Source organism: Ptiloglossa arizonensis, chromosome 2 (assembly GCF_051014685.1).
Source record: "Ptiloglossa arizonensis isolate GNS036 chromosome 2, iyPtiAriz1_principal, whole genome shotgun sequence".
Taxonomy (NCBI): Eukaryota; Metazoa; Arthropoda; class Insecta; order Hymenoptera; family Colletidae; genus Ptiloglossa; species Ptiloglossa arizonensis.
Window position 1 is genome coordinate 5416583 of NC_135049.1, and position 17752 is coordinate 5434334.

Genomic DNA, 17752 nt, shown 5'->3' on the forward strand with positions numbered 1-17752 from the left:
ATGGATGGAGAATATAATTTTGAAGTTCAGTTGTTCAACATGCTAACAATTGTGTTTCAAAAAAGGATATTTGTACGTGATTATCGAGTAACACGAAGGCTCGTAATAGGTTGTTCGATAAATTTTATCGAACGACAAAACTTATTGAACAACCTAATATATTTAAGATAGTTTCTAATCTTGGAGAGAAAAATTTCCACCATTATTGTGTACTGAGTTTGTAATAAGCTCAGTAGAGAAATATTTTCTTAATAACCTTTATATATGCTTATGTTTCTTCACCGTATGAAACAATGGCCGATCCTAGAGTAAAGTTACGATCGGTTCTTTGAGTTTAAAACGATATTAAGAAACCGGATTAAGATGAATCCGGTTTTAAAATCAGAGTCAATTTTAACGGAGTTGCTTTTCTTCTGAAAAAGAAATTTGAGTTTTTTTCATGCGCGATTGGAGCACAGAGGCGTGATTCATTGTGTCTTTTCAATCAAGAGGCGAGCTAGAGATTTTATCTCTGGAACTTCCGTTCTTTGCAAAATCAGGAAATCTCGTTCTTTTTGCAAAACGATCGGTCGTGTCTCACGCATCTATGAATGAAAACCCATTTGCATACGGTTTCGTATGGAAATTAAGCTGTAGGGCACGTAAAACCTGTTCCGAATGCCGTGTTAAAACCAATCTTTAACCTCAACGATGAACTATAGCCGACAGTTTTGTTGCAAAATTACATATAATTTACTCTCGAAAAATATCTTTATCGTCTTGATTAAATAATTCGTCGCTTTAAACTATTTCCCTCTGATAGAACCAAAAAACGATTTCGTTCTGTAATTCTCCCTTGTTATTAGCTTTTCGTATCTTGTCTTAGGTGCGACGATAATCAACGAACGACATAACATTCTTCAACGTCTTCGTGACCCAAGCTAACGGTAATGATAAAAAGTATAGAAGGAGACAGAAGAGATGTTTGAACGAAATGTTCTTATATGTCAAACGGTAAGACGGCTTGAGCGCCTTCGGAAACATCTTACGAAGCTACCGACGATTTTCCCACGACTCCTCCTACGGACGACGGTCCGTACAGAATCTTTTCGAGGTCCTTCTTTGCCTTTTAGTCCCTCACCTTGTTCTCACCGCTTCTCTTTCTCGCGCGTACGAATCGTATTGACCGACTCTTCTCCTTGGGACGTGGAGCTCACTCGGTCATGTAACGGGATGCAAGGAAAACGCACTCGAATTCCCTTTGATACGGTTCCACAATGACGGCTTTCGTCCGAACAATGGTCATGCGAGGGTAAGATATGTACGTGCTTTTCAAAGGTATTCGGCAACACGAAAAAGTTCAGAAAATCAGGACCGCAAAAGACGAACTACCTACTGCTACGAAGCCAAATGGTGAGACGGGGATATAAGTGACAGCCAGGGAAAGAAGTCGTGAACGTAGAACGAAGAGAACGATTTTGAATAAAAAGGAAGGCACGAGAATGAAACGTGCCGGGACAGAGCACCTACGTCAACATACCGGTTACGCGCGCGCGCGCGCGCTCGCGCGCGAGCATCATCCCCCTCACTTACGGGAGAAAATTTTCTCACGACAGAGGAGGAGCGTGGTAGTCGACTTTGTAGAAGAGAAACGAAAAACGATCCTTCCAAGGACCACGATCTTTTTTTCCCCGTTCTCCTATTTCTCGAAGAAGTCAGGAAAGACGGCAGCTTGGGGCGCTCCTAAGAAACGGAACACGAATATTCGAGAGAGAAAGAAAGAGAGGGGTAGGGGGGAGGGGGTCAAAGTGCGAGAATCAAATTACTGCAAAGAACTGCGAGAGCGGTATTGTGCTATTAGTATTTACGAAGAAAATGTCAGACCGATGTTCGCGCTTCTACCGCACCTTCGACTCCCGCTTGCGTTGCTTACGTTACTTACGTTGCTTACATAATAAACGATGAACTCTCGGCTAACTCTTCTCTTCGCCCTTCCCTTCCCTCCAAACCCTGTCCTTCCCCTCTTTTCCTGCTCGTCTCGTTTTCTCGCGGTGGCACATGATCGCATCGCGATGGAGGCACGATCAAACCTTCTCCATCGAGAGTATGGAGGGAAAACGGTTTCGAACGGGAGGGAGCAGAGAATGGAGATCGACATTATGCCAGAGAATTTCTCTCGACGATCCTCTTCGTTTCGACAGCCTAGTACCGTCTTCCTCTCATCACTTATGCGATATCTTTTGCGCAACTTGATCGGTTTAATTCGTGCGCGATGAACATAACCCGTTCTACAATTGGCGCAACTCGACCGACACATTTTCACGTGCAATCGAATTGAAAAATCGTATTACTTCGAAAATGTTGTGTTAGAATATACTGGAATCAAAGTGCACGAAATCTGGGCTAATAAGAAAGGAACAAACGTTCGAAGAAAACCCATAATGGTAATGAGAAACATGCGCGACCCGGCAATGTCCCTTCTCTTCTTTCGAGTCGAAGAAGCTGGTGAAAGACGCGAGTGAACCTTTAGGCACCGATCCTCCTCGTAGATTGTTTCATAAGCGTTCCCGATACGGAAAAGTTCATCCGCTCTTACCGAGTGCAACGAGTTCGAGCTGTTGCGCAAGCGATCCCTAGTCGAGGACTGCTCGCTCACTCGCTCGTATGGTTATTTGCCTCTTTACTTACTCACACGTATCCGTATTCATATTCTCTGACACGAATACATATGTGAATATGTTCTTTCGGAAGCTAAGACAATCTTCGATCCTTTATAATTTCAAACCACTCCTGTAAATAGAATGTTGGACAGCGATATTGTGGTTGTCGGATGCGTGCTGCCCTCTTGCGTGATTTGTATCATTCATTAGTAACAGGAACAAGAAAAAAGTGGATAGATATGTTCACACGTACACGTTTTTGAATAGAGATATATGCATATACTGAACCCTAAACGAAATATAATAACAATTAAGCAGTAAATGTATCGCAAAGTATTATTACATGAGATTGTCGCGAGCGAAAATATATGTATATTTAAATATTTCGCTTGTTCCAACGAAGAATTGATTATGATTTGTTGAATTGTCTCGCAAGTGACCGTCTGTTTTTAGCAATCTGTTATTGCCTAGACTAGACATTGGCGGTTTCGCGACATTAGAGTTGAAATTGATATTTTGAACAATCTACACAATGTTTCTATTAACAAAGTACAGAATACAATTGTGTAAAGATTTTCAGCAAATTACCGAGGAGTATGGAGTTGTTTTTACCGGACATAAATTACGCTTCGTTAAAATACAAAATTCATCAAATTCGTCAGACTAATTGGTAACTAGATTTCATATACTTCATCTTTGAAGATGAACCTTCACGTAGATAGGTAATGTCGCGTATTGAAATTTGTCCACAAAAATACGCCTGCAACGATATACAAATGAATGGAAACGACCCATCGTATTAATACTACTCTATGTATACCGAAACATCAATTTCGTAATTCCCTCATAAAATTCGTTTGAAAACCATCTTTCAAAATAACCGTACAATAATAGCTGTAGGGCTAGCTCTAACCCGAGAGCCGTACTTTGCCGATCCCTGTTTTAGACGAATGATAATAACTATATACTACCTATATAATAACAACATTATAGTTCAAACACACGTATCCGGCAATGACATTTTTAACTCGTCGTAGTTTGCTGCTTTTTTTTTACAGATATTTGTAAATTGAATTGAAGAAATTTGATCAGCTTTCGCAGTTACATGTCCGTTATGTAAACTCAACTCCATTAGCATTCACTCGGTGACCGAATCCACTGTAAAATTTAAAAAACCGTCGAGTGTATCGAGCTGTAACTCGTTGGTAATCTTTGGCAGAGTCCCCATACGGCTGATTGCTAATCGCGCCTCCTGAGAAATTCAAGCGGATTTACCTCGATCACGTACAGGCAATTTCAAAAACGGGACACGTTGTCGCGAGCATACTCACGCCCATGCGCGCACCTACGTGATCGGGTTTTGTTTTCCGCGGCCTCGTGTACGCGGAAGAATTATTCCCAAAGGGCCAACACCGCTTCACGTTATCCCAGGAAAAGTGTGCGCACACGCGGCCGTTATTAGCATTCCTCAACGACAAACTCGCCCGAGACGAGCGTACATACATATGTACATATATATGTATGTATGTACATATACATACATGTATATGTATATATATATACACATACATATGTGTGTGTGTATGTATACATGAAAGACTTATACCGGTATGTATGTATGTACATAGACGAAATGATCGTTGTGTCAAATCTTTGAGGCGAATATTCATGGATTTATCAAAATTCGAAAAAACCGGTTCCACATTCTGTCATAATTACGTCAAGCCTTACTAAAGATGAGACGAGTATTCGATCGGACCAGGTGCAGAAGCGAGACTCTTGTCATCTCCGCGTAGCTCTTTCTTTCCTCTTGAACAAAAACCTGATTTGAAGTGCTAAATTTAAACTGGGCCATCAATTTGTCGCCATAAATGAGAGGTATACGAGATAGGAAAGAAAATAGCGGAATAGAGGAAATTTATTTGATCTTACCATCAGAACCGGCATGTGCACACAAGCACCTTCAACTGCACGAGCCACGCTTTCCTCGTGACATAATATTATTTAACCCAGAATAATGCCGTGTACGTTGCTTGCGTAACGATAGAATTCGCGTGATGGTAATTCGCGACACGGCTACGAACGCGAGGCTGGTTCTTTTATTATATAAACCTACGGGTTGCGTTGTTCGCTCAAGTAACTACTGCCGCAAGCGCGGTAGCGACTCCATCACAGAAAGTTTTCTTCGTGGAACCAGTGAAGTTTTCAGATGGCTTCCGCCGAATCAAGCGACTGGTGCGCGACAAAAGAGCGCTGAAACAAGATAATGCTATGCAGAGTACAACGTTAAGTCTCCTATGTAGCATTGGTATTCCAGAAAGCGTACACGCTTCTCATCGAGGAGCAACGAGGAAAGTTGGAGAATGTCGTGCCGTTGCATCGCTAACGTGACTCTGCTCATGATTCTACTTTCGTGAGTCCTCGCGATTCCTCGTAACTCGTGATTCGCGATTCGGCCCTAAAGGTCGACGGGAAACGCCAGATGTACTTTCTTACGTAACCCCACTTCTCTTTTACTTGGCTGTCTTTTTCTTGCTAGTATAGCAGAAGTCACCTTCGAATAGTTAATTATTCTACATCGTTTGTTTCTTAGCACACCGTGTTACTGATCGATAAAGAACTGTATCGACAAATTCTTATAGCATGCCATTGCCAAATTAAAATAAAAACATATGTACGTGTATAAATATATTAAGAATCGATTGATACGACGGTATTCTACGAACGGATAAAATTATATAATTTAATCTCTTTGCTCAAAGATTCTTAATATACATATGTACGTATGTATACCATATGAACTTTACGTGTTACAATCAATGGTTTCTTCACAATTTTAAAAGCATCTTGGAAACGGGTTTTACCGTATAACTTTCAACGAAGCATATGCTACATAATTTCCGATTTGCAGCATCTATTGCGCTGACGCAACACGCACAGACCACTTCACGAGAAGTACATACTCTCAACCGCTCCTGCAATTATGTTGACGCAACAGCAAGAGACGGTCGGATTCACTTTCTCTCATCTTTCTAGCGCTCATCGCATCTTTCCATTATCCATTGTTTTAATGTGTCCCTCCATTCTTTCCGTACTTCTGAATTACGAATAAAGCAAGGAAAGATGATCTAGATGTAAAATGAGCAAATCATTTTCGTTAATTGTACGCTAATTGTATATTAAAGTCACAGAATTGGTACAAATATTTTCTTTATGTAAATAAAATATTTACTTATAATCAAGTAATACATATGTGCTTTCTTTTTTATCTTGCTTATTTGTTTTTAAATGTTTTTCATAAAGAAATAAGCAATGGAAACGTATTATAAAATTCAGAAGTATGGTAGAAAGTAAATAAAACGAAGTGCGGTTGCATTTAACAACTATTATTTTAGCTCAATATTTTAATTAACTAGAAAATTAATTTATTAAGGCCAAGCACTATGTATTTACTTATTACATCTGTTTGTTATAAGCTTTTCTTTTCTTCAATTTTGTGAAGGTTTTTCTACATAGAAACCTTTAAATACATACATACGTACATATATAACGTATTTCAAAATAACGGGTAGAATTTTGATCGATAAATGAAACGTATCAAAAGATACAAACATACTTTAATAAACGTAGGTTTGAAATTTTAGCATTTTCAAAATATTTGGTTCTTTATTTTATAACCCAAGAGTGTTTCATACGATTACATATACTGTACAATAACTAATACGCCGAGAGTCCAACACGTGAGAAACTAGCGGGTGGTCTCAAAATAATTATGTTTCCGGTAGTAAAAAAATTCACTATGAGTAGTTATGGCATTTCCAAGTAGTTCCATGTCTTATTTTTTTTTTTTTTTGCAGTAATTTTCATTGTATTTCGACATCGATTTTATGTCAACTTATTAAAATTACTTAAAATAAAGAACTCTGTTGTTATGTACGACTGTGCACACAATAATGTGAGAAATCAATCAACCTATAATATATGTAATTCTACAAAAACAAAACTTGGCTTAGAAACTACAAAACTAAATATTATGAAATCAATCAGTTCATGGACCTAATTCTTACAGGTTTTTCATTTCTTCTTATAAAGTGTATTAGCAAGTGAAATATATGTCTATAGTTCTAAAACACTTTATGCTAAGTAACATTCACATATGTTCTTTCGATGACATTTAAAGTACAAATAGACAATTGTTTATTAACGACTGGTACAGTATACAATTTTGCTCAACTCACTGATTTAGAACCATTTTAAATCTTTCTACTACTTTTCAATTCCTATTAATAAAATTATTTTCTTTTTGTTTCAAAAAACTCTACTATAATGTAGGCATTGTGCATAGTTTAGTGTTGTCTCCATCTTTTTTCTATCCAAATAGTTTTGGAGATTCTAGAAAAGGTAAAAATGTTTTAAGCGCGTAACAATCAACTACAGTTACCCAATTGAATCCTTGAAATTTTTGAATGTTTCCTTTATATCGTATGGTATTACATTGTTCTGATGAGGTAAACCTTTGAGTCACACGACCGAAACTTCTTGTCCCCCTTCTGATGTCTGCTTCAAAAGGATCTATCTGTTTATAATAAAAAACATCGGTTAGTGTTTTATTTTTTCTATATCCTATTGTACAAACAGTAAATCCATCTATATACGTATTACATGTCCATAGATGTAATTTTGGTTGTTGTGAAAAGTCTAGTTACTAGACTTTTGTCATGACAATTTGTTGTCAGCATTTCATATTACTACATACCCATTTTTCTGCTTCTGTAATAATACGATTAAAAAAATAGTTTTTTTCGCTCTAAGGAGAAGAGCTGAACATATATTAATCCTTTGATAATAGTTAACTATTAACTACTGATAGTATTTGTAAGATTTCAATTTTCTGCTATCCATGGATTGTAGAATATGTTAGAATTCAATTTTTGAATCAGTAATTTAATAAGCACAATTAAATTTTCCTTAACAACGATTCAGAAAATGTTTTCATTCAACTGTTCAGATCTCTCGGCACTAGCCAGTTTCCTAACCTAAATTTCATAAACCACTTTTGCCTCCAACTTGCACTGATAGTATTTTCTCAATAACATGCCTATCTACCTAATATTTTCATAATATCTTTCCTCGTTTCTAATTGAAATTAACGGAATAAGCAAAATATTTAATCTGTATTCATTAAATTCTACTATAATATTAAAAAAGTCTAAATTGACAATGTGCATTAAATAAACGTACACTCCTCGAAAAAAACCGTATTACCTACAATACGACATAAAATATTGAACTTGGGCAGAAACAAAGAGGAAACTTTGTTCTTGAAGAATTAGGCAAATCAGCCTTTCTTATTGGATAATTCGTATAACTGGAAAACGTAATCTCCTTGGCACGCGATTCAAAGTAGAAGCGAACTTATACAGTCGATCGAGGATAACAGGGTCCGGCAAGGAAAGAATGCGAAGCAAGTACGGTCTCCGTACAATGTAATACATAAGCCGGATGGGTTCGTCTCGTGTTCCAAGTATTACTACAGTGATGCTCACGTGCCAAGACTGGCGATCCGCAAAAGTTGCGCGCGACTAGCATCTTCGTCCACCTTCGCCCACCGGGTTTTGCCCCTTCCTTCCTTAACTTTTCCATGGGAACGTTGACATCGAGGCGTGGCGCCGGAACTCGAGGAACGTCCTAGCTCGACAACGTCCTCGGATATTACGTGTGTCGATTGTGTTCCATCGATGAAATCAATCTTACTATCGATCGTATTGTACATTATTCGTATTCATACGAAATTAAATTTCCCGCCGTTTCTTTATTCTCTTATTCAAATTGATTTCTTATATTCAGTTTCTTTTTTCAAATCCATATTTTGTGATAACTTTACAACAATTTGTATATACATATACGCAACATGGACCAAAAATCGTTGTACAAATGGAGCCAGGGAGACTCTAGGGCTCAAAAGAAGATAAAAGTAAGGAACAACAACATTGCATCGGAAGCTTCGTTTAAAAAAATATGCATTTGAAAATCTATCTAGTACGCGTGTATTTTTTTTTCTCGCGTAAAGTTTGTGACAGTTATGCATATTAAACGGATCACGTGTCCTCAAGTAGATAAGTTAAATATTATTCGAAAGATCTTAACTCGAAGTTTGGCCTCTTCACAGTTCCAAAAGTTTTTAATTGTTCTCTATTAGAAGTTTGTCAACGTGAGTAATATGTATAGGTACAGATACGAAATTATATACATTTTTCATTGAAGTTAATTATGATATACTTTTATAACAAAATCAATGTTAAGAAGAGAAAAATGAAACGAAAAAATATATCTTTTATTAATTTATACATTGTGTCAGTCACGTAACGAGAACTGGTTGGTGGTATATAAATATATACATATGTATGTATATTGTATATAGTTGTGATGCAAGCGCTCTTGCAAAATAGTACGTTTGTGCTTAAAGAATGTAAATTGTGTTTGAAAATCAGTTAAACCGAAACATCATTTTCTCGTCTAAATGTGGCTTTTAGAGATAACATCTTTTCGTTTGAGATGAAAGCAGAAAAGGAAGAGATTTGATATAAAATAAAAAACAGTGATCCAACAAAAATCGATTCGAGTGATTTCAAATTCGAATATCAAATTGACTTATGCGGGAAACTACTCAAGTGTCTTTAATCAATTTTGTTCCCTTGGTCATATGTATGTTGCTAAGCAGCTACAAAATAAACACCTACTCAAATTGTTATTTAATTCCAAAGTAATTTCTCCTTTACCACCGAGACCTGTAGTTTTCTTCTTGTATAATACTTGCGTAGCCTCAAATCCATCCACTTTATTCCACTTTATTCTATTATATTTAATTTGATAATACGAGCGATTTACCGTCGAATGGCTTACTCGAGCGCGCGAAAATGTTACACGCATTTATCTATGAAATATTTACTTGGAATTTCTCTTTAATATCGCGCAAAAGTATTTTCAGAATGTTAAATTTGACGAAAATACAAAACAATATCAATTTTTTGAAACCGTCATTTCCGTTATTTTCGAAGTTAATAACAAACATTTTGTTTTACAAAGTTTATAATCTTTAACCCTCTGGAAATATACTTCCTATGTGAAACATTTAATATTTATGATGAATAAGTGGATAAAATTCATTATCCACGGAATAACGATCTCTAAAGAGGAGTTAGGTACCGCGTTGTTTACATTTAAAATCGGGTACAAATAAAAGGATACATTTGTTTTTGATTTTAGCATTTAACAACATTTTTAAAGAAGACGAAAATTGATTAGCAGACATTTGGATCGTGTCCCCTGTTAGACCGGTGGATCTCTCAAGCAGGAAACTAAAAGTGGAGGATGTAGAGACTGAAGTTGCAGTAAAGTGTACTATTGATCGGTCGCCACTAGTGCGCCAGCGCAGCATAATTCCGAGGGTGATAGAGCAGTAGCAATCTACCCTTATTCGTGTTCCGTGCGGTGTTCTAATACCGTTCTATCGTTCTTTCAGTGTTGATATTTCGACACTGTCAAGGTGTCGTCGCGTATGGTGAATATGTCCGGTGGTACGTGTGTATGTCTTTGCTTTTAGGCCTCATCTTCTTCTCTTCTTTCAAGAGAAAGTGTAAGAGGTGGAAAAAATTGTGCAGAGATGGAGAAGGACAGTAGGAAAAGGAAAAAGGAGAGAAGAAACCAAAATCAAGGGAAAAAAAACTTTAGTGTTTAATTGTTTTATCTTGTTCATCAAGACAGGGACTATATCGGATTTGCAACGTTGCCCGAGCAAGTACACAGAAAATCGGTTAAAAGAGGGTTCGAGTTCACCTTGATGGTACTGGGAGAAAGCGGCCTTGGGAAATCCACTCTGATAAACAGTCTTTTTCTTGGAGACCTTTACAAAGATCGTCGTATTCTCGATGCTGCAGGTTTGTAGCGAGTAGACTCGCAAAATCGAGCACTTGTTAACCAGTATCGTTGGTTTTTAGAACGCATTGAGAAAACCACGACGATAGAAAAACAAACGATGGATATCGAGGAACGTGGCGTCAGATTGCGTCTAACAATCGTTGATACACCAGGTACGACTTCTCCCAATTAAAATTCCTTTACGTTCGATCGAGTAAAATGCACGCAGAAATACACCAACCTATGTCCAGGATTCGGTGATGCGGTGAACTGCGAAGACACTTGGAAAGTGTGCTCGGCCTACATAGATGAACAATTTCGACAATATTTTACGGACGAGAGTGGACTAAACAGAAAGAATATTCAAGATAACCGAGTACACTGTTGTTTATACTTTATTCCTCCTTACGGTCACGGGTATAGCTCGTCTTTGACTTTCATTCTTCACTGCACCTGACGTATTAACATGTCTTTGCTCCCTTTCGATTGTTTCTTTTTTTGTAGACTCAGGCAACTCGATTTGGAAATACTAAGACGATTACATCGCAAGGTGAACGTTGTCCCTGTTATCGCAAAAGCGGATACACTGACTACGTACGAGGTGAAGAAACTGAAAGACCGAATCCTTGCTGACATCGAGGAACACGAGATTCAGGTACCCACTAGCGATCCATTTTCTTTTCTTTTTACTCCAATGCGATCAAGCAGGAATGTGTGCAAAAGAAAAAGGAAAATTGTGATCGGACCCACGATTAATATTTGCGTACAGATATATCAGTTTCCGGACTGTGATAGCGACGAGGACGAGGAATTTAAGCAACAAGATAAAGAGCTCAAGGCGTGTATTCCATTTGCTGTGGTTGGCAGTTCGACTGTGCTCGAAGTCGCAGGAAGAAAGGTCCGTGGTCGTCAATACCCTTGGGGAGTGGTAGAAGGTAACTATGTATCCACTTGGATACGTATTTCCAAGATTTTCGAATTACGATAAATGTGATTAACATCTTACTTTCGATCGAGTCTAGTGGAAAATCCAAAGCACAGTGATTTTGTCAAACTAAGAACAATGCTGATATCTACGCACATGCAAGATCTCAAAGATGTCACACAGGACGTTCATTACGAAAATTTCCGAGCACAATGCATTTGTCAAATTTCACAGCAAGCGATTCGGGAACGGAGGTATTTACGCATGTAAATAAGTATTGCATTTCAGTAGATATACTTTTCTCTAGATATACGTACTCAGTTTCCCTGTTGTTTTTCTCTGACCCCAGTCTACACTGTTTTTACGTTTCTTCGTTTTCTCATCCGTTCCTTTAATCGTTCGGTTTAATATTCTGAATGTATTCAACGGACCGATTAATCCGACACAGATAAGACTTTATTTCTTTTATTTACAGCAAACTGAAGAGAGATTCGGGTCCACATTTCGAAAATAGTATATCCGACACAGATCGATTGCTTTTGCAGAAAGACGAAGAGGTAAGGAAAACGCGAAAGTAAAATCGACTCATTTTACTTATCAAGTAATACTTTACTTATTACTCTTATCGAGATATCGTTTACTCAACCAGCTGTTTCAGAGTCAATGTTCTCAAAGAACTAAGAAACATCTTAGTCGTTTAGATTTATATATATAAGTACCGTTAGTTGTCTACTTTGATCATTATCTATGAATATTGTAGGCAAGGATACCGTTAATAATTAAATAATTTTAAAAGGAAGTTTGAAACAAGTCAAATCGATCCCTTTGGTAATTCTAATATAAAATATTGTAAAAAAAATGGCTCTTAAAATAGTTCTAAAGGAAGGAAACGATCGATAAATTTGAACTATAGCTTCGAATAATTCGGTATCGCGATTCGTTAAACGCATCTTAATTACCATCGTCGAAATAACTTTATTCGTCGGCTAGAAAAGAATATAAATAATACAACTATAGCATTCTTGCTCGAAGTTCTACTGTACACGAGAACTGTTCTGCCCGTGATAGTTGTACGATTATTTCGATTCTTCGTAATCTCTTTAAGAAAGAGCATTTATATTATAATTTTTGACAATTACTTCTATACCGATTTATCTTTGGTTCAGCAGTGATGTTTTTTTCTCAAATCGTTACAGATACGAAGAATGCAAGATATTCTCGCACAAATGCAAGAAAAGTTGAAAGCTACCGGACAAGTTGGTCCTGGAATTGGTCTGCGAGGAAGAGTTGGTAGTTTGGGGAACGATTTGGACGCCACGGATGTCGAGAAGAAACGCAACAGTATTATAGATGTTTGAATCTTCAAACATCGCTTTAAATTAGGAGTATCTTCCAACGATCGAGTGCAATTTTTGTACAAGCGATTCCACTTGATCCCATGTGATTACGCACAAGATTGAAAGACGATGTATTTAAAGAAACGAAACCAAAGAGTTTTCTTATACACCTCTGTACGTGTGAGTGATTTATTATCGGTAAAACGAGTTTTTTTACCCTAAGTTTCCGTATTGGTATCTCTACACTCACTTGCACGAAGAAACAATTTTACTATATGTACGTATAAAGGATACGAAAGGAGGATACCAGGAAGAAATAAATGATTATCGACGGAGAAGGAAACTCGTCCATCTTGTTATTTTTCACGAATCTCGAGCTGTGAGACGAGATCGATTACATTTAGATACGTTTATGTAAGGAATTTCGATTCTAAGCAATTTTTTAACTAGTAAAATATAATTTTAATAATCTTGCACCAAAAGTGGCAAGCATTTCAACGATTCAGGAACTGTTATGACCACGCCGAATAAATGATTGCTGCTGTATAGCCAGAAAGACAATGCGGTTTTATTATTAACTATAATTATAGGTATGGATTCGTATTAAAGTTCCCCCAAATAACTGTCATTCCATCTCCATTTCGTCGCACCCGCAACCAGAATCCTGGTATAAAATCCACTGGGTTCGTAACATTAAGCTATTTTCTTTCGTTGAAGTCTCGCAGGATCGTGGCAACTTGCTAATGATTCGAAAGGTTTGTACGCTGTTCTTCTTCGTCGTTGTTTGCGTAAATTAGACCATTTCCTCGTTTTACTTCGAACGTATCGGTTGTTGAAAGTTCTTGCACAATTTCGAAGGAGAAACGAGGTTTGACCTCGTTATAGATCGCAAAGGAAAAACGTTTTTCGAAACGTGACTCTAAATCCTCAATCTGTGGTGTGATTGACGAGACGAATCTGACATTTCATCCGGGACAGTGAACAAAATATACGCTACCGTTGATTTTTATATACAGGCACTCCTGTTAGTGACGATGTTGGCAGGAATTTTGAGCGAACCTCAAGGTCCTGCCTATCTTCCGCCTACATCTGGACCACGTCCACATATCGGCGGGGGTGGTGGTGGTGGTGGTGGTGGCGGTGGCGGTGGCGGTGGCCACCCGGACGAGTGGGCCGGTGTAAGTACTATTTCATTTTACTTTCGTTGCCCTTTAACGGGTTTGTTTAACGCCACAGAGTAACAAATACAACATACGAATAAACGCAACCGCTAACGGAGTGACGATTTATTTTCGAGGAACGGGAAATACAAAGATTGGACTCTTTTTTTTACAGGATCCGGCAAATTACGAATTTTCCTACGAAGTCCAAGACGCAGTGGCCGGATTGGATTTTGGCCACCACGAATCAAGAAAAGATAACGAGGCAACTGGAACGTATCACGTGCTGCTACCAGATGGTAGGACCCAGATTGTCGACTACGTTGCCGATGGTGCTGGCTATCGTCCAATGGTACGATACGAGGGAACAGCAACGTACCCGGCTCCGGGATCTTCAGGAGGATCATCGGCCGGAGGATCGAGCAGTAACGAAGGATATAGATATTAATCGATCGTTTCGAATCTACCCTACCGTAAAAGATAAACACGGAGGCTTATTAAATGGCGAAATCGTCTCAGTGAGTCGAAGAGGATTATATTTTCGCCCGAACAAACCAACAGATTCTACGACCACAATTTATGAAACATTCTTATACACGGGATATCAAGAAAGTAATCGTCCGAATAGAGATTTTAACATATGTTTCCTCTCTATCGTTGCTTACCCAATTTTTCACGATGTTTTGTATCTCTGAATATACTGTAAAACTTCTTCGACGTCTTCTCGCGATCCCAAGAACACGGGAGATCTTTGATGAATTTTTTCAGGCGTTACATTTAAAATATCGATATCTCCGTTCGACGCCAAGCCTCCGGCTTCTTTTAGTATGTAAGCCATTGGATTACATTCGTATAAAAGTCGAAGCTGCAAATAAACGTTCTCAAAACATTATCTAAAGGGTGTCCCAGTCGTCACCGGTCGATTTATTCCCCCCTTCTCCTTTCCCCGAATCGTTAGTGTTAAAGATCGCGATTCTTCATAATACGCCTGAATAATTTTCACCCGTTCTTTCATCGTGTACTTTTCCACGATTAATTCCCCACCTGTCCAGACACCGTGTGCCAAGTTTCAGGTTAATTGGTTCGACATTTTAAAAATAGCGCGAAATTTAAATCGACCGATGGTGATTGGGACACACTGTACCTTTTACATTTCACCGTGTTGCGTTCGCACAAAGGGAAGATTTGTTAAACTTTTGTTGAACCAGCAAACATACCTTGCCGTTTGGATGACTTTTCGTTGCTGGATAAAGAAATATTCCTCCATATTTGATCGTTCTATGCACATCAGCGACCATAGAGCCCACGTATCTCGCACTGTACGGTTTCCCATTGCTGGGATATTTTTTCGAACGAATATATTCTTTGATAGCTGTAGGCCAGGTATTCTCGTTACCTTCGTTAATACTGAAATCATTGTCTCTTCGTTACGAACTGTGACCGTAATAACGAACAACGCGACGCGTTAAATAATTTCATCATTCGCTACCTGTATATGTCGCCTCTTGAAGGAACTCGCATGTTTCTCTCGGTCAAAATAAATTCTCCGATCGCTGGATCGTAGGTAAAACCGTTCACCCCGTGACCGATCGAGAGCACTATCATAGTCGCAGAACCATAAAGCGCGTATCCAGCAGCAACCAGATTCTTCCCAGGTTGAAGTGTGTTGGCTACCATAGTATCATTCGTTGCATCGGTCTTCTTGTAAATACCAAAAATCGAACCAACCGATGCCAAACAATCGATATTAGACGACCCGTCCAAAGGATCGAAACATATTACATACTTTCCACGTTTTTCAGTTTCTACTTCGATGACATCCATATTTTCCTCGCTCACGAGAAGATAACTCATAAACGAGGACGTCAACATGTTTATAAATAACTCGTTACTGAGTACGTCCAATTTCTTTACATCCTCCCCTTGAATATTCCGAATTCCTGTTATTCCGTACCTGTTTCGAATATTAAAGGATAATTAACACTCGAACTACCGACAGATTTCGGAGTATTAAGGTATACCTTGAATGTATCTCATAAAAAGAAACCAATTGATGAGAGAAAGAGGAATTTTTAAAATTGATCACGTGTGTAAAATACAAAAAGTCATGACGTCTTCGAAAAATATGCTATGGAATTTAAAATAAATTTCATTATGAAAACAGTTGGAACCAGTCTCATTTTGACTGGTTGGTAAATCTAGTGTTAATCAAACTCGGTTCTCGTTTCGCTCCAAGTTACCCGAATATTCATGTATACGAATATTTCAGCACGTGTGATAAAATACGCCATCAGCTACTCACATGTTGGCAATACCGGCTTTTCTAACTGCCGAACTAACTGCCTTTACAGCGGTTTGTATGCTATTTAAAAGCTGGCTTAGATCACCCGTAGCGGTTGGCACTTTTCGTTGCTCCGCGAGTACAAATCTTGTCAGAGTCATACAATCGGAGTCGAAAGAAGATTTTTCCGTAGTCATGTTTACGAAAAATGATGTTCGCCTGTACAACAAGGTTTTAACGATAGAACTAAGCAAATCCGTTCTTGCATTGCATTATATAAAGCTTCTTGATACTATGTATCTAATTTAGCTTATCGCTTTCGATGGTGAAAGCTATATTTAAAAAAACATCTCGTGCAACATGATCCAATTTATTTTAAGACCTACTATCGTTTGTAGTTGCACGGTCTTATTTTACGTTTTTCTTAGCTGTTAATCAAACACCATATTAGACAAGATTGATAAGAACATCAAAATATGTTCTCTAAAGATTTGATTGAAAATTGTAACGAATAAGTTCTGTTTCTAATGTTTGAGCAATTTTTCGAATTGTTTCATTTCTGGTCTCCAACCTGAAAAAGTATGTATAGATATTAGGAATAAATTCGATTTTCAATATCCACGAATCGTTACAAAGGTTGACACTACGTTGTTTTTAGTATTATTTTGGAGCAACTGATTCTTTCTAAGGTTATCGATTTCGATACCAAGAAACATTGAAAGCGTAGTTACTATGCGACTCGATTTTGATAATACGTGTGACGCGTATTATAATTATCGTATTTTTTTGCAACACAAACTCTGCGATAAGAAACTTTCTTCCGATTCGATGATTGCTCGAATAGCTTGCAAAATATTCGAAATCTGATTAGTAATTACATAAGTGATTACATTAGTGATTATGATTACATTTCGGAGCTCCGAAAACCTGCCAAAAATTCGAAATATGAAAATTCGAAAATTCACGATTATCCGTTAGTGAATTATAGTTAACAACATGCTCAAATAAAATCGGTAAGAAATAATGATGCCAAAGGGCTATGTTCGGTATCATTTCTATAGTATTTTCTTACAGAGTGAAAAATAGATGTTCTAATAAATAAATATCTGTATAAGTACCTGACAATATTTATATTTTAAGTAGCTTGAAATTTAAAAAATGAAGCCTAAAAGATTCTAATCGTTTAAAACAAATTATTTCTGGAAGTACGAAGCCTTTAACCAAAGTACTAATGGATCAAATGTTTATTTTTTTTCTACTGTTGTTTTAAGGTATGAACCTTTTCACAACGAAGGTTCGTTTAAAAAAGGTTTCTAAGTCTTTCTTCGTGTTGATAATTTATAGTTCGCTAAATTATTGTCTCGGTCGAATTCCGCGCATTCCCCGTTATAAGTAACGTAGCGAAACTTATATGAGGAAGATGAACGATTTCACTAGTAACTGTATTGATTACGGCAATACGACGATGCAAAGGCGATATAAAGTTTATTCAA

At 37.7% G+C, this 17752-nt stretch overlaps 3 protein-coding genes across 6 annotated transcripts; 2 read left to right on the forward strand and 1 right to left on the reverse strand.

Annotated features, from left to right (window-relative positions):
- The first annotated feature begins 10085 nt into the window (after positions 1 to 10085).
- Positions 10086 to 13379, forward strand: Septin4 (septin 4). 3 transcript variants are annotated; one of them, XM_076304310.1, is made up of 9 exons: positions 10086 to 10216; positions 10400 to 10576; positions 10637 to 10729; positions 10808 to 10973; positions 11061 to 11211; positions 11326 to 11491; positions 11579 to 11747; positions 11957 to 12038; positions 12678 to 13379. In XM_076304310.1, exons 1-9 carry the CDS (start codon positions 10198 to 10200, stop codon positions 12837 to 12839), a joined length of 1185 nt encoding a protein of 394 aa, XP_076160425.1. In that variant the 5' UTR covers positions 10086 to 10197; the 3' UTR covers positions 12840 to 13379. The 3 variants fall into 3 exon arrangements, with proteins under 3 accessions (XP_076160425.1, XP_076160426.1, XP_076160427.1); XM_076304311.1 differs by having other exon boundaries at positions 11579 to 11735; XM_076304312.1 differs by having other exon boundaries at positions 10118 to 10216; positions 10404 to 10576.
- Positions 13380 to 13384: 5 nt separating this feature from the next.
- Fbp (fructose-1,6-bisphosphatase) lies at positions 13385 to 16456 on the reverse strand. Of its 2 annotated transcripts, none has more exons than XM_076304315.1 (5): positions 16281 to 16456; positions 15468 to 15932; positions 15196 to 15385; positions 14644 to 14843; positions 13385 to 14441 (listed from the first exon to the last, which is right to left on the reverse strand). In XM_076304315.1, the coding sequence occupies exons 1-4, from the start codon at positions 16454 to 16456 to the stop codon at positions 14652 to 14654; spliced, it is 1023 nt and encodes a 340-aa protein (XP_076160430.1). In that variant the 3' UTR covers positions 13385 to 14441; positions 14644 to 14651. The 2 variants fall into 2 exon arrangements, with proteins under 2 accessions (XP_076160430.1, XP_076160429.1); XM_076304314.1 differs by having other exon boundaries at positions 13385 to 14446.
- LOC143143254 (cuticle protein 7) lies at positions 13498 to 14854 on the forward strand. Its single transcript, XM_076304316.1, has 2 exons — positions 13498 to 13996; positions 14154 to 14854. Exons 1-2 carry the CDS (start codon positions 13853 to 13855, stop codon positions 14424 to 14426), a joined length of 417 nt encoding a protein of 138 aa, XP_076160431.1. The 5' UTR covers positions 13498 to 13852; the 3' UTR covers positions 14427 to 14854.
- Positions 16457 to 17752: the final 1296 nt, after the last annotated feature.

What these genes read in the sequence shown, in the direction of transcription:
- Septin4 (XM_076304310.1), top strand. An exon ending in TCGAGGAACACGAGATTCAG is followed by an intron (nt 11,212 to 11,325) that starts GTACCCACTAGC and finishes ATTTGCGTACAG; the next exon opens with ATATATCAGTTTCCGGACTG. An exon ending in CCCTTGGGGAGTGGTAGAAG is followed by an intron (nt 11,492 to 11,578) that starts GTAACTATGTAT and finishes GATCGAGTCTAG; the next exon opens with TGGAAAATCCAAAGCACAGT.
- LOC143143254 (XM_076304316.1), top strand. Translation starts at nt 13,853, where the DNA reads ATGTTGGCAGGAATTTTGAGCGAACCTCAAGGTCCTGCCTATCTTCCG. An exon ending in ACCCGGACGAGTGGGCCGGT is followed by an intron (nt 13,997 to 14,153) that starts GTAAGTACTATT and finishes TTTTTTTTACAG; the next exon opens with GATCCGGCAAATTACGAATT.
- Fbp (XM_076304315.1), bottom strand. Translation starts at nt 16,456, where the DNA reads ATGACTACGGAAAAATCTTCTTTCGACTCCGATTGTATGACTCTGACA. An exon ending in AAAGCCGGTATTGCCAACAT is followed by an intron (nt 15,933 to 16,280) that starts GTGAGTAGCTGA and finishes TATTCGAAACAG; the next exon opens with GTACGGAATAACAGGAATTC. An exon ending in AAAGTCATCCAAACGGCAAG is followed by an intron (nt 14,844 to 15,195) that starts GTATGTTTGCTG and finishes GTTTATTTGCAG; the next exon opens with CTTCGACTTTTATACGAATG.